The sequence below is a fragment of the Pholcus phalangioides genome, unplaced genomic scaffold (assembly GCF_987345545.1).
Source record: "Pholcus phalangioides strain wild (caught in Gottingen) unplaced genomic scaffold, Ppha-v1.0 ptg000003l_1, whole genome shotgun sequence".
NCBI classification, from domain to species: domain Eukaryota; kingdom Metazoa; phylum Arthropoda; class Arachnida; order Araneae; family Pholcidae; genus Pholcus; species Pholcus phalangioides.
In genome coordinates, this window is record NW_028301596.1 from 53,110,824 (window position 1) to 53,127,565 (window position 16,742).

General features: G+C 38.8%; 1 protein-coding gene across 1 annotated transcript; it reads left to right on the forward strand.

The window, feature by feature from the left end:
* The first annotated feature begins 1,401 nt into the window (after positions 1-1,401).
* LOC149088811 (uncharacterized) lies at positions 1,402-8,574 on the forward strand. The gene is made up of 5 exons (XM_089253133.1): positions 1,402-1,555; positions 1,738-1,894; positions 4,724-4,869; positions 8,057-8,174; positions 8,306-8,574. The coding sequence occupies exons 1-5, from the start codon at positions 1,516-1,518 to the stop codon at positions 8,427-8,429; spliced, it is 585 nt and encodes a 194-aa protein (XP_089109259.1). The 5' UTR covers positions 1,402-1,515; the 3' UTR covers positions 8,430-8,574.
* Positions 8,575-16,742: the final 8,168 nt, after the last annotated feature.

The following is a 16,742-nucleotide window of genomic DNA, read 5'->3' on the forward strand; positions in this document are numbered from 1 at the left end:
TGAGTAACCGAACGCCATTGGGAAACTTTTTATAATTGAAAATATGTTTCTAAAGTCAACGGTTGCAGAGATATCCTCTGTGGAAACAATTTGGGACAGCCTGCATAAGGGGTCGGGGGGGGGGGGGGTCTGCCCCTTCAAATACAAAACTGCAGGGGCCATTAATGCATATTGAATTGCTCCCTCCGACACGTTAGCTCATTGACGTCGATTAACAACCCTTTACGATCACGCCTGTAGAAGGAATTCATTCCAGTTCTCTCTGTGCTTTCTTTCTTCTCTCCTCACCATCGCGAGTTTTATTGTAACCCTATGAACTGGAGTTGTTTTTCTTCCCCGTATTTTCGTTACTGGTTTTTTTCCTCCACGTATATAATGTATCTTTCTTCTATTCATGTAACAGCGAAAGAGAACACGGGGGGGTTCCTCGTCTCCATTCTCATTTTTTCTTTCCCCCCTTCTTTTTTCTAAAATGAGCGAACAGGGTTACCAATTTTATCGCCAATACGTCAAATAAAAGTCATCCAAATTAGTAACCAAAAGCCTTTACTTGAAGGGGGTTAAACAAAATATATCGAAGAGCTATGAATGCAATGTGGAGATAAATTTTCCTTTCAAAAAATTTGTTTCCGCATTGAATTCAGTTCTTCTATACTTTGTACAAATAACATAAAATGTCACACCATCTCCCTATACGTTGGTTATAGCGAGCGTTTTTGTGTGAATTGAAGTGAAATTTGTGTTTTTTTTGTTTTTCTAATGAATTGGTGCGTGCTGGAGAATTTTGTGTGCGTGTGTATGTATGTGTGTGGGGCCCAAACGCATTTATGATGGGAGAGTTACCTTTAAAGTTACCTCTTCCATTCATAAATAAACAAAACGGATGAAACAACAACAATTAATGCTTGATAGAGTCTGTTAAAAAAAGCGTCCACCTCCGAAAAATGTTGAATAGATATGTATATCATTTTGAAATTCAAAAAACAGTTATATTTTTCTTTGTTGGTATAGTGGCGCCATTTGTTGCGATCATACGTAAGTGACGTAGCCAACAATCCTCGAGCAGGTGTCCTCATTAACGAATCTGTTAATACCAGTTGCGAGCGTTTCCAGGTCCGAGTAGTGGTGCCATCTGTTCTCCTATATCGGAAGTTGCAGAGTATCGTGTTGAAGGTCACACGATGACGAAATTGGTTTGGCAATGACACGTTATTACTTCATCGGTCATGTTTGAAAGGCTATTGATTTTTCTGGGGATATTTCTTCTTTTTTAATAAGAGTTATCTTTAGTCACACAGAAAATAAAAGAAAGAATTGTTCTTTGCACGTATTTTTCGCGCGATATAAGATTTATGTGAATTGCAACACGTGTTCGTAGTAAACATCGATATCAACCGCAATCTCAGATCAACATGGCCTCAAAATAAAAACTCGCACGTGTCGAACGTAGAAAATGTACAGAAATCCAGTTCTGTGTGTCATTGTCACCCAACGTCGGTAATACACACCTTTTCCATGGCCATGAGAGTTATTCAGCTCATAACCTTGGTTTCTGGTAAATGTCTTCGATTATTTTTCCCATCGATTCTGTTCTTTTTTCCGGGATTGGTTTGCTCGAAGTCCAGTGGCGTGAAGGTTCTCTCCGTTAATTAAGATAATGTTTAAAATGACCCGTTATTTTACGGGACATTCTCATATTTTATCGGGACTAATGAATGTTTTTTGTTGTTTTTCAAGCTTACATCACTACGTTGACGTTAGCTGCACCACCTATTCCAGAATGCAATATTATGACCGTATTTGTTGGGTGTAAAGATTTAACACCGCCCGTGACACCCCTTCAGGACGATATTCCGTGGCCGCAGACACTAGAACAATACAGAACCTTGTGTAGGTGAGTATCACCATTTTTTTCCCCCTTTCCTGCTGCAACACGGCATGGCACGAAATGCGGCTGTAATGTGCGGAGGTATCCCGAAGGAAATACACACCAAGATTCTCTCGGAGCCAGTCCAGAATTCCGTAACGGAACGAGGTGATTTTGCACACCACGGTGCATGGTGTCCCATGTATGCTCAATATTATCCATGCCTGAGGATTTAGGTGGCTTACGGAAGATGCTGCAATCAGAAGAGTGTTCCAGGAGCCACTCGGTAGCAAACTCCCAACGTGTGTGGTGTTCGTGTCGGGCTTATATCGCAAAAGCGACAGAGCCTGGGCGTGTTCGGTTCTATATTATACTATACTATCGCCATACGGCAGTTTCCAACTAGTGGAGTTGGGTGGGAAATGAAGACTTTACGTATCGGTGATTGCACTAAACTCAATAGGAGAAGAGCCCGTTTCTGATGTTCTTCCCCCCCCCCCCCGCATTCAAACCCGAGGACTTTGACGGTAACCTTCGTGGTGGCAGACGATCATCTTACCACTGTACCATTCGGGCGCAATGATGCTTACGTACTGGTCACCACTCAGAGACGTCCGTAGCCTTATCAGGGGTCTCACATCATGGCAAGTACACACTTCCCATACCGTGACAAAGCCGCTACCAGCTTGAACAGTCTCCTGTTGACATGCGAGATCTATGAGGTTTTCTCCCTATCCCTACACGTTTATCCACCCGATACAACTGAAAACACGACCCGTCACTCATAGTTCGAAATACAGATAAGAGGCCGTTCAAGTATTACGTAAGCAAATTTTTAGCCATTTTTCATCCCCCCCCCCCCGTCAGCAAAATTTCGTCATCAGCTCTGCCTAACTCATATTTTCATAAAGGGTGAAAGGGTGGTTGATGAATGACGTGAGCATTATTCAAACCCCCCCCCCCCCGATGATGACGTAACACTTGAACGGCCCCTAAGCAGATTGAAGCACTATAACAAGCATTACACAAAAATAGACTTCACTTTAGGTTCACAACACATACACGCACAGCTTCCAGCATACGCCCAGGTCTTCCTCCACCACCACCTGCTTATATCTCTTCATTGAGACAAAGCGGTGGGCCATGATCTGTTTAGGAGGAGTTATCGAAGATACTCTAGTGGACCTACTACCGGCTACGAAAGCCTACGTAAACGAGGGGCCATTGTATATAGTTTGCATGCTGACACTTATTGATATCATAACATTGAAAAAACTGTAGTGATTTGAGGTAGTTGTACGTCTATCTCGCGAAACGATTCTTGTCGGCCGTCCCGTTCCTTCAGGGTCACTTCCCTCCCGCACTTCTGTGGGCGATTTGATGTTTTTCCCGGATTCTTTACGGTACGCTCTTGAGATGGCTGTGCGCAAAAATCCAAATTTCATCTCTTCCTCGGAAATGCCGCATCTCTCACGAGCGCCGACTACTAAAAGCTACGCTTAAAGTCACTTAAATCAAAATAACCTTGCCATTTTATCATCAGAAACCGACCTAACTGCTCCCCCTAGCTATCTGTTGTCTTGCATAGACACTGCTGACCGCATCGAGTTACGTTAATTGGTTGCATTTCCCCTTTATTTGTAAACGCAAGAACGTATGTCATTTCAATGTATTCTCTTATGTCCTGAGAGTGTTTCTATATAATTACAGCTTTAAACGCTATTTGTGCGAAAGAAGATGCCATTACTTTAGAGCAGATTATGTCCGGCCTGTTTCTCGCATGGGTAAACGGAGGCCAAAAATTGGCTGCCTTTTGTATTTCAGGCACAGCCCACATGCCCCCCTTCCCCTCGAGTGCACCTCTGCCCGAAAGAAAACTGCGTGTAAGGGACAACCAAAAATTCATATTTACCCAGGGCCCGAACTTATGAGGAACAGGCTCAAGATGATGCAATCAATTTCCATGAAAGTTAAACCTCGCTACAACGATACTCGATATAACGATATCTTTTACCACGATTAATCCCACTATAATGATATTTTTAGGAGATTTTTGAAACTGTTATATAAAACGAGATTTTTTTTAATATTTTGCTCAAAATTGCTTTGAATTTTATTTTAACTTCGTCACTTGTTTTCCTTCTTCTTCTAAAGGCATCTGATGACATCAATATCTTGCTCTAAAAAATCACCGAAAGCTAAAGAAAGGTATTGCTACTTTCTGTGTAAGACATGAAAGTATAGTGCGGTAAACTTCTTTACAAGAGCAATGCATCTTAGTGAATTTTTACAATGAATTAAACACATACAATTTTTTTTCAGCGAATAAATACATAAAAGCGCATTTTCTGATGGTATTAACAATGCCAATGCAGAAAAGATGACAGCAACAGCATAAATTTGATCCCACGTAAGGATAATTTCGCTTCTCGATGTAACGATAATCCCTCTACAACGATATTTTTCTTGGTCCGCAGAATATCGTTATATCGAAGTTCCAATGTATTAAAAAAATTTTATTTTTGACAAAAGTGAGTGTTCATTCTATTACTATTCGGGAGAACGTTTTTTTTATTGAAGTTTAACTATATATCAGCGCATTAAAAATGAAATTTCAAATGCGCAGTTATTTGAAACAGTAAACATGAAAAAATACATAACATGCATTTCTATGTTTAACACTCATTGGTTTACAGAAGTTAGTTTGATGCTCTCAAAACTTGAGTTTCGTAAACGATAGAAATAAAATCATTGCATATATTTTTATGTACACCTCTATAAAACGGAAACCTGTCTCTTAACCTTCCGTTTTATACAGGTTTCACTGTATCTTATCTATTGTGTAATTGGATTTAGGACTGTACAGCCATTTTATAAATGTATCGAAAAGGAATATCTTAAGTGTGTGGCGCGGGCAAAGGCTGATATCGTAGTGAAGGAATGGTACAAGGTGTCGAAATTCATAGTCGAGGCCTGCCGGGAAGGCAGCAACACTGAGAAAGGTGAGGTATTTCATTCATGAACTCATGTTTCATCTCATTAAATGCCAAAAAAATAATATTTCACTCTGATTATACAGAAAACGTTCTCTTTGACTGCTGTAGGGGGGGGGGGGATTCTTTCTGAATACCGTACAAGAATTTGAAAAACACTGACTGGATTATGAAGGATATTTTTCGAGTAAAAAAACAGCTTGACAATAAATTTTTAAAGCAGACAAGCACGAAATTTCGCACATGAGCTTTGTCCTCCGTCAGGGTTGGGTTTGAACTGTCAAGAACTGACAAAATCCGTCAAAAACCTAAATGAATGCTTTTGGATATTGGAATTGTTGGAATACAACAGATATATAAGAAATTATGATGAAGATAAATGGTGATGATTAGAGCCCGGATTATATGCATTTGCATATTTTGGCTTTATTTAGCATTAATGCATATAAATGCATAAAATCAAAGAATTTTCAGTATAAGTGAGCTTAAATAAACCTTCAAAAATATTCATTTTTGAAGGTTTATTTAAGCTCACTTTATAATTTTTCAAATAAATATTATTTATAATATTTTCATAACATCGGTTTTTACCCCGCAGGTGAATTAATACATATTTATAAAGTAGTTTACGAATATTAACCGTATATTTATTGTAATACTATTTCTAGAGGTATGTCAAAGTGCTAAATTTGTTTTAGAAATAGTGTCGAAATTATTTTTTTAATGCTATTTCCGTTATTGATCAGCTACAACAAACTGAAAATTAATGAATGCCTGAATAAAAATATGTAGAAGATATTTGCATATGCGATATATGTGTATGAGGAGATATTTTTTCGTAAATGAGTACATATGCGCTAAGAAATAGAAAAGATGCATTTCACAAACACATCTTTTTTTTTTTCATGATTTTTTAATGCATATTTTCTCATTTTATATATATATTTCGGAATTTTTTACTTTTTCAAGATTTCAAATGCATATTCTGGGGTGTTTAATGCATATTTTCGCATTTTCAGTGCATATTTTGGCCTTTTATGTGCACATTTCGGTATTTTAAATGCACATTTGCATATTTTTAGAGCATATTTTGCCACTGTTTTAGTGCATATAATCCGGGTTCTAGTGATGATAAAGGAAACATGATGAAAATCTTACTGTTTTTGCATACTACAATGTCGTATTTTTTAACATTAATTTCAAATCATCTCATAGTTTTTTCTTCAGCTTTTTTGCTATGCGTTATTCAAATTGTATGGGGGGGGGGGATTTAATTTTACAGGGGAAAAAATAACATTGTCCAAAATAATTCTGTGGAGAGAATTATTAATTTCTTATTCTTTGTACATAAAACGGTCACTTTAAACATTACATGAAGTTAACATGCGTATTAACAATGAGAGTTTTTATATTGAAAAGCAATATTTGAGGTTTTTGACGTGACAGGTAAATATTTGAGGTTTTGACGTTAAACCACAATTTAAACCGTCAAAAATTGCCAACCCTGTTCTCCGGCATCCTTTGCAGACCAACCAGACGCTATGTTGAATCACGTGGCAGTGTCGTTTCTTCGTGTTATGGCAGTGGCTCAAACTTTTCTCAGCCTCGGCTCCCTTGCCCTAGTCCACGTTTAAAAAACGACTTCCCAGAATAGTCTAATAAAGAAATACTTTTAAGTACCAAACAGGCACACATCGATGTCTCCACACCCCTGGCGACTCTCACTTCGAGAACCACTGTGTTATGGGGTGAAAATTGCTCCACTTTGAGACTCTCGTCAATCTAGTGGCAGTGTCTACCTGGCTGTTATGTATCTATCGTATTGGAAGTTTTCAAGAAAATCACATAGTTCATAAGAACTTGTCCAAATTCCAACCCCCTTGACAGAAAGAACTCACTAAGTTTGAAATGACATAACTTAGAAACAGTGACAGAATACATAGACATTACTACTTCTACCGCACATGCACTTCGTACACATTCCTCTACGGAATTTCTAACAAATTGGTACATTCAGGAGAGTGGTGTGTGTGTATAAATGCGTGGCCCTGACGTAATTATGTTGTCGGAGTTGTGCTTGTTTCATGTTCTTGTAGGTGCTGCCATCTGTCTTCCATATTCTAAAGTGAAGCTGGTAAAAGATACATAGTTAGCAAGATGAAATAAGTGGTACGTTTGATGTGCAGCAATGGAATTTTGAATACACCGGATTCGCAAAATGAATTGCAATTTCAACTTATACATGTCGCCACAGTCCTTTTATTTTGCTACTCATTTATGAGAGGCCATTTGAAGGTCATTGCTTACAGTAAGAGTCCTCAAACACTGTATCAGCTTCAGCAGTTCATCTAAGTCTCGCCACAGAGAGCAACAGGCCTACACAACAGTAAAATCTTCAATCATTACACTTCACTCATAGTTCAAAAAATAGGAGGCAGATGGCAGCACTATAACAAGCATTACACATAAACAAGCTTCACATTAGGTTCACAACACGGACACGCACATTCCAACATGAACCAATTCGTTAGAAGTTCAGCAGAGGAACATGGACGAGATGCAGGTTTGGTTTAGTAGTAGTAGCAGTTCATCTGCAATGCGTACGCATCCATTATAGTAGAGACACTGCAAGAAAGTGGCTATAAACTCCACTCTTCACTTGCATGTTATGTCATTGCCAGGCAAAGCAATAATGTCGAATACATCGCAGCTTGATTTGACCAGCGCTTGCGAAGGACAATATCACCCACTGTTTAAAGGATCGTGGCGTTATCTATTAGCCACAGTTCCAATCAGGACTGCAACTACATGATTGGTCAGCCGGGGCAAACATTTTGGCACCCCTTCGTAATATTCAAGGAGAGGTTAAAGGCTGAATTTTGAGCCGCCTCTGGCTCAGGGTACCATACCCGTCTGCCCCCTCCCCCCACAGTTACGACCCTAGATGCAAATAATTTCACAAACTGGCGTAATTGAAATTCCAGGCCTGCCCATTAAATGAAATACTCGTGTTTCTTCTTGCTAATGTACCACTGTTTCCAAGTTATTTCATTTCACAGTTAGGGAGTCCTTTCTTAAACACACCCTGTACTTTCGAACACGATAAAGCAATAGCCGATTTTGATGAAATTTTGCACAGTTCTCATTGGTGTGATGGGCCATCTTTCTAATTTTCAACCCCATCTTTAATTTCCAGATGGCTTAAAGTTTTCGAAATGTTTCAGCAACAACTACAGGAAAATCAAAAAACACTGCGGACAGTATCAGTTGATCGATGAGAAGGATTCCACGTTCACGATCAGAAACAAGTGCAAGTAAGTCCTTGGGAATCTCTATTAAGACGCGTTTTAATACGTTTCGAACTCTCATTATTCACGCATAAATAATTTAAAGAATATAGTTTCATGATTATATAACCACCCCCCCTTCTTCTATAAACTCACAGACACAACAAGAAAATAGTGGAATGTATCGAAGACAAAACCGAAGACTATTGCGGGGAGACTTCTGGCAAGTTCATAAAGAAATTCTTGAAACACTCGGTCTTCGATTACCGATGCAGAGACTGAGCGACATAATTGACTTGGAGTGACATAATTCTCTATTCGGAACGGCAATTCAACTGAAATTCAGCTAATATTCCTAGCTTATAATACTGATTAAATTAACTGCTTGTGATTATAAATATCAAATAAATTTTTTTTTTGTTTTCAATTTCGCGTTGGATGGACTTTCCTTCAATTTTTGTTATACATAGTAAATGAGTCCGAAACGTTCGTCGCCTATTGCTCTAAGCAATGTTCTTCAACCTTTTGAAACTGCAGACCAGCAGAGATGGGAGATTTGTTTGCGGACCGGCAATCAATGAATAAATACGAGGAATGATGGGCACACCGGCAATAAATAAGTAAATAGGTGGGAGAATCTCTTGAACGGAAACAGAAAGATCAATGGGAATAATGGTTAAATAACTACACTTGCTTCATCAGGATAAACACCATCTCAACGCCCTCTAGTGAAAATTTGAGAACTTCTAGACTCGATTTTACTTCAAAAGTTTCAAAACATACAAGAAAAATTCAAATACTGTAGAAGAACAGCAATGCAAACTATTGATACGTGCTCGAAAAGGTTCAATGAAAGAATACATTGTCAAGGTCACATACATTGTCAATACAATTACAAGGTCTTTCTGAGAGAATACATTGTCAATTATTACAATGTCAATGAAAGAATACAGTAAAACCTCTCTAAGGATTCCCCCCCCCCATCGTTTCTCTGAAAACTGGCCCTTCAAAGAGGTAGGGCCTCCTTACATGGGGATTCTAAAGTCTCACGACTGATAAGACTCCCTATAAAGAAGATCAAACACGTATATTTCTATGGAGCTCCTCACACAAGGATATTGGCGTATTGGTGAACTGGAGTCGCTTGGCGACTTGCATGCTAGTCGAACGCAACAAAAGTAATTTTGAAATGATCCTTTTCATTTGAAATTTTCTACAAAAACGTTCTCTGGTGCAACCCTATCCCCAAATCCCTTTCGAATGGAATGAGCGTGATATAAATATAGGTCACGCACAGCACACACGTGTGTGTGGGAGTACTAATATGGGGGAAAACCCCGTACCTCTTCACGATAAACAGTTATATTTTTTGCCTCTCGGTATGGTAGCAAAATAGTCAGCTCTCAAAAGAAAATAAAGTTTCTTCATCTTATAGAGCGCTACAAATCGCTTCAAATAATGGATATTTACAACATAAATTTCACTTAACTTAATTAAGGTTAAGGATTATTAGCAGTCACTCATCAAGCCGCTGTGCGGTCGTGTGGACACATTTTGTTGGACTCTCGCCCATAGGATATAGGTTGGAACCCCGTTGATGGCACAGTGATGGTCGGCTGAAGTTGGTTTTCTGCGGTTTTCCAGCTTCAAGGCGCGAATGTGAGCAGGTGTTCCGTTTAAAAACTCTCTCCGCAGAGAGGAGGCAGACCTACAGCGCGATACTGATACAATTAACTAGCATTTCCATGTTTACTTCAGAAAATGGAAGACAGATGGCAGCATAAACATGAAACAAGCGCAACTCTACAACATAAATACGTTAGGGCCACACACACATTCAGAACACTCATTCCGGCATGTGCCAATTCGTTAGAAATTCCGAAGAGGAATGTGTACGAGGTGCATTTACGGTTAAGTAGTAGTCACTCATCAGGGCTGACAAATAATTAGTTGATTTATTAATTCCAGGTAAGTCTATTTTCTAATTCCGTAGAATGCAAGGAATCCGATTCCCGTTGGCCACCACTGTGCTGCAGTGTACTATGGATGCTATTTTTAATGAATGTATGGATATACCCGTTGTTTTCGTCTCTATTTATCCTTTTTTGCAGAAATAATAGTGTAGGATGATTATTATTTATAATTATAATAAAATATCAACTTCATCGCTAAAAATTTGATATTTTCTCCTACCCCGATTCGTAATGTGCGGAGAGATAAGCTTGACATTTTTTCCTAGTAGCACCGTGTGAGGGAGAATGGGCAACACAACTCGTCCAAGCCAACTCAACTCTCAAGTTGAGACTACTTCAGTTCGATTTGAGTATCCCCGTGTGAAGGGGCCTGTGGCCCTTAGAACCATTTCCGCTCTTTCGGGGCCCTCCCTCCCCACTCGTTAATTTGAAGCCGGCAAAATGCATGAAACATAGAAATAATTCGAAGACTAGCAAAAAATACGAAAATACTAGAAATAACTGGAAGACTCTCTGTAAAAAGTACATAAATAAGAGAAATAATTTGCGGATCGGCACAAAATGCTTAAACAGTATTGCAGACCAGCGGTTCCCAAATAATTTTAGTAGTGTGCCCCCCCCCCCCAGATATAGCAGCACAAACTACAGCCATCTATTAGCGAGAATGTTCTCGACCAATGGAGGACATTTTATCCAATAGACTAGTAAATGTGATGCGATAGCGATGCAAAAAATCTACTATACTGCAAAAAGAATTAAAACAACGTTTCATACTCCTATCAAAAACTGTCACCTTAAGTACAATTTTTGTCGTACGCAACAATGTTGCTGCTGCCGCAGTCTAACAACGTTGCAGCGGTGCTTTCGCTTTCAATTAAATGTTTTCTATTTAAGTAATTTATTTACATTATTTATTTATTTAACTTAGCGTTAATTTATTTCATAACTCTAGAATCGGCCCGTGGAACCCCCCACCCCTTTTCCGGTAGTGTAGGCACCCCCTTATGCTAAGGTAGTTATTGTACCTTATTGCACTTATTTGCCTTACACAGAAATTGCCAACAACAAAAACTTCAACAACACTCTGGTGACCGTATTGTGCAAAACACCGATGTTATGAGACGCCCTTGGAAGAATAAGAACGGAAGAGTGACAAAGTATAAACTAAATTTAAGACGATTTTGAGTGAAATATAAAAAATATCGTTGTGGAGTGGCTTTAAAATCTGGTGAAAAATATCGTTATAGAAGGATTTATTGTAGTAGAGGATGTATATGTAGAGGACGTATCGAGAATAGTTTAGCATTCTAGAAGCAATTCCAAGACTTGGAAAAATATCATTGTAGAGGGATTTATCGTTATAGTTGTAGCAAGGTTTCACTATACTTCAAACAATATTTGAACAACTATCTTCTAACGGGGGGGGGGGGTGTACGAAATTAATCATGGTCGCGGTGGGAAAGCACAAGATTGAGAAATGATTGAAAGAAGGCCATGGGCAAAATAAGGTTGAGAACCACTGGTTAAGCGACCCGAATCACATTTTTAAATCACTTGAGTGACCCACGGCACGCCTCCAGTAGGCCTACACTCAATCGGCACGTGGTACTATGCGGATTACAGATTATTTAGGTGACTGGCAAGCATTTCCAGATCATTCGAAAAAGCCAGCGTTACGCTTCGAAATATCTTGATTAAGTCGCAGCATATTTGCAGTTCACTTAAGCAACTCCCCCTCCGCATTTTTATAAACCACTAGCTATAATATACTAGGAGTATTAAAAGTCGTAAACCAATATAAAGGCATATGCATGTTTGAAACGGATAGCTAGGGAACCACGGTAACCAAAGTAAATATTCCGAAAGTGATTGGTGAGGCCCAGGAACCATTGTTGCCAGACAGTTTCATCATTCACATGCTTGTAAACCTACTATCTCGATCACTGACCTGGTCCCTCACTCTCTACGCCAGGCATCTTCAACCTGTTGTTCGCGAGCACCACGGTGCTCCCTGAAACACCGAGTGCTCAATGCCCCATGTCCGATTTCGTACTCCCGACCACTTGATCAACGTTCCGATTAAATACTGACAGCAAATTCCATTCAAGGATTGAAATCATCCTCATTTCATTCATTCGTACGTCAAACTTGCCATAGAAGTGTTCTTTTGATGATGACTACAGGCAGTGCTCGTGATTAGAAAAAGACCTCTGACGAAGGTCCCTATGAACATGTCACCATGGCATGCCTCTGGAAGGGCCCCACGCGTTAAGATCGCCCTGGTTTTATCAGCAGTAATAATGAATTTTCTCTTGAATATATCAGAGGTGCAAGCGCCCCTCATCCATTTTGGAGCAGCAAACTTTCATTTTTGGAGCAGAAATTTCGGAAATGGAGCAGAACCAAAAACTAACTATATCTGCAACATACGGAGTAATTTTTCTGTGAAATGCCAAAAGTTTTGCCAAAAATGTTTTTTTTTGGAACAAATAATTCTAAATAAATTTCTCCCCAAATTAAAGTCCATTTAAATTTTTTATGAAGTATCTTATCTGTCACTACTAAAGCACATGCATTACTGAAATGAAACTCCTTCCTTTGATTATTGTTAAGACTTAAGAGCAGCTCTCCCCCCCCCCCCAATGCAGGGGCGGACTGTGCGGCTATATTGAACGCTGCTGTAGAAGGGGTGCCAAATGAAGTTGAAAGGGTGAAAAAAAGATTTGTCGACCAAAAAAAAAATGTAGCCAGTAACGCCAAAAATTTGTTCTATGTGGGCAGAGATTTTTTTTCCTTGAGCCACCCCTGTGTGTGTTCGCAAAATCCGGATTTTCGCAATGTGAAATTGTCACGATCGGCAACCGCCGACGATAACCACACGACCCCATAGTGGCTAGATGACAAAACTATTGATATTTTAGATGGAGTTTTTACTGATCCCGTTTTTTCCCAACGATCTCCGAAAAATTTTGGTAATTTAAATGATTAGTAAATCAATCCCCCCCCCCTTTTCGATTCTTCACAAAGGCGCGTGTACAATCTTGTGGAAAATAAAGCGAATTTACGCCATAGATATGTTGTCTTTGAACGCAGGTTAGTATAACCTGCAGGAGAAAAAATGCTCTCCGAAAGCGGAAAATTCGGCATATTCATTCAGGGACTTTGATTGCCCGCGGGTTATACCAATAACAGTACAGGATTTTGTACTTCAAGGTAGTAGAACTACTTTCCAAGGTCACGAGATAATGCAATTGTGATAGATGGTGGGAAGTGAAAAAAATTGAAGTTTCCCACCTCTGTATTTTTTTCCTTGTCTCGGAATGAACGCGTCCCGTGAACAAAATTTTCACATGCTTCTTTTTCCTAAATTTCGGGTATTTGACGCACTACAGTGCATTAGCGGTACCTCGAGGAACCACAAACAAGAATTGGCGTAAATGCGCAAGTATTCAGCGCCTTGGCGCACCATGTAGCAAGAGAACCGTTTTGGCGCAGCTCTTGCACTCCTGATATATAAAAATCTTTCCTCGCCCCCTCCCCACCTTGTTTCATTAAGTGGATCTATTTGTTCACGCTTTAAATTTTTTCAAAGTTCTTTGTGCTCCCCATTTGATTTCCATCCACGATCTCTTACGACCACAAGAGGGAGGGGGCATAGAGCTCAAGGTTGAGAACCATTAATATTTGACGAATTTCTGCCGCTATAGATGGTAATCATAAATTTATCACCTTAATGTTATCAAAATAATTACGTCATCTATTTATTCAGGGCTCTTACTGGCGTTTAAACAATTGTAGCAATAAATTGATGTCACACACAAAAGACAGAAGCATTTGCAGTCAAATTGAAGGTGATTTGTGATGTTGCTGAATGATTATTTTGGCATCCAACCAATATCGCAAGTAGTGGATGTGTGAACCATCTGAACGAAACTGAAGAGTGGCTGCGGGTTGGAAATGTTTCGTTCCGCTCTATATTAATGTCTCTTCAAGCTGGATGCAGGTCTTGCATGATAAGTTGTCATTAGTCAAGTTGTATGTAAGATAGAATTTCAACTTGTAAAATAAATTGGATGGAGAATCCGGGAAAATAAGAGGAACGGTTCGGGATGACTATTCCAACATCTTCTATCTCAAGTGGTTGGCATGTGAAACTGACATGAATTTGAGGGGGGTTCTGGATTTAGGCTATTCCGTCAGCTAAGAAACTGCGATTTTTCATGTTAAAGTCAGTGTTGTACAAATACAAATACAACACCACAACAGGCAAAATGCCCAATGAGGTGGCTGAAACTAGTTAACATTGTGGGTGGGAATATTGGATTTAAATTCTAGAATATAATATTTGTAATAAAGTATGGATACACGATATATATAGGTATAACCAGTAAATAATTACTGCATATGTGAACATTCAACAATAATCTGTATCTCTACCTTCCCACCTGGGGACCATTTGCTGAAGTTAAGAGAGAGGCTAGTGTTGTAGAAAACTTAAATACTCACTTTCAGCGAAATAATGTATCCTGATTGTATTCATAAAAGAAAGAAAAAGGATTTCCCAACATAAAAATATACTTTTGCAAAAAAAAAATGCATGTTATTAATACCCTATTGTAAAGTATATAAAGTGTCTGAAAGGAACAAAAATTCTGTGATTGATTTCAAAATTTTGGGAAATGTATAGGGCAGCGGTTCTCAACCCTTTTTGACTAGAGGAGCCCTTTTAAGTAAAAAAATTCTATGGCAGAGCCCTGTGTGGGTTAACTTTTTAATTATTCATCAAAGTTATTGATTTATTTTTACCATTTAAAAATATTTATAATTATTTTTTTATAATTTAATGTTTTTTTTATTTTCCTCGAGCGGCTGCAGAGCCCCTGGAGAATGCTCAAGGAGCACCGGTTGAGAACTGCTGTAGGTGTTGCCTTGAATTGGTGACAAACTGTCATTGCACATGGTATCCCGAACCACATTTGGTCAGTGAAAATCACAAAAATACTTATGAAGGGTGTGAAGTCGAGTGGGGCAAAAAAGGCCAATAACAAGTGTGGAAAAAATTTGTTTGACAGCATGATTACAACACAGCCTGTGGTGTCAGCAACTCCTTCTCTTCGAGTACTTTCTGACATTGAACTGTGCTGCAAAGGCTGCATTGTAATCGTGCTGTGAAGTAAATGGTTTTTGTACTTATTATAGTTGCATTGCATGATTACACCACAGGCTGTGTTGTAACCATGCTGTCAAATAAATGTTTTTTCTACTTATTATCAACCTTTTTGTCCCACTTGACGTCACACCCTCCATAAGTATTTTTACGATTTTCATCGACTACACGTTTGCGATACTATGTTCTATGGCAGTTTTGATCCTCTTCATGTCTAATATCACCCCTCTGAGTTTGTCGCCAGTTCAAGGTAAGTATATGTGCACGCCCTGTATATATGCGCCTTTCTCCTTAAAAAAAATATCAGAAAGAAGGAACATCACAAGAATATTGGACCTCTGGTGCCGCCTATCAAATAAAAACTAAACTATCTGTTGTAATTTTTAATAATAATAATATGATCAGCACGTATTCCCAAGAGATAGTTATGATCTGTCCAGGGAATTTGTTAGTGTTAGTAGACATCCATGCCCGACCTGGGATTTTTGAGTGAAGTTGGTTCAACTTGGCTTCCAACCAGTATGAAGATTGGAAATGGATAAAATGTCTTATAATATAGTATATTATTTGTTGCTATGCTGCATACTGATGTAAATTTTATGCACCAAAATATAGTTTAATATGTTTTTATGTTTGCAGCCAAATTACTTTTGTTAATATGGTAATCAGTATTTCTTGAAGTGTAAAACTTCTACCAGTATGCAGCTAATATATAAAATATATAATTTCACCTCTCATGTTGTTCATTTGCATTCTGCACATCACAGTTCAAAATTAAGAACAATACTATTTTATGAATAATAACAGAAAGTTTTGTTTTCATGCAATAGGTGACAGCAACAGTCCTAGTTTTACACGGTTTCTCGTATTTATTATAGCAAAGAATAAATATAATAAATCAGGAGATTAATATAGGAAATTTTTCTCCCAATACATTTTTTCACCGGTTCGCAAATTAATTCCATTTAATTCGGTAAGCAAAACTCAGGTCTATCGCCATGGACAATTTACTACCTAGTGAGGTGTGCCGGAAGTGTAAGTATGTGTACCTAACAGTCTGAGTGCGTATCTAGTGTTGTGTATGATTTTTCAGTGCTGCCATCTATATCTCAGAAGTGAAGTGTAATGACTGAATATTTGTACTGTTTGTAGGACTGTTGCTCTCTGTGGCGAGACTTTTTAACGGGGGGATCGGCTCGCATTTGCGCCTTGAAGTTGGGAACCACAGAAAACCAACTTCAGCTGACCACCACTGTGGTGACGGTGGGGCTCGAACCCGGGTCCCCGCGATGCGAGTCCGTCACTATGACCACTCAACCACCACAGCGGCGATTTCAACGGTCTACAATAAGGGAAAAAGTTACAGAACAAATAGTTTGACCATACATCCCGTATTTCCTGGGAATGTTTTTCTGTCAAAAATGTCCCGGCTTTTCACATATTTTCAACAATTTT

What these genes read in the sequence shown, in the direction of transcription:
- LOC149088811 (XM_089253133.1), top strand. Translation starts at nt 1,516, where the DNA reads ATGGCCATGAGAGTTATTCAGCTCATAACCTTGGTTTCTG. An exon ending in GCTCATAACCTTGGTTTCTG is followed by an intron (nt 1,556 to 1,737) that starts GTAAATGTCTTC and finishes TTGTTTTTCAAG; the next exon opens with CTTACATCACTACGTTGACG. An exon ending in CAATACAGAACCTTGTGTAG is followed by an intron (nt 1,895 to 4,723) that starts GTGAGTATCACC and finishes AATTGGATTTAG; the next exon opens with GACTGTACAGCCATTTTATA.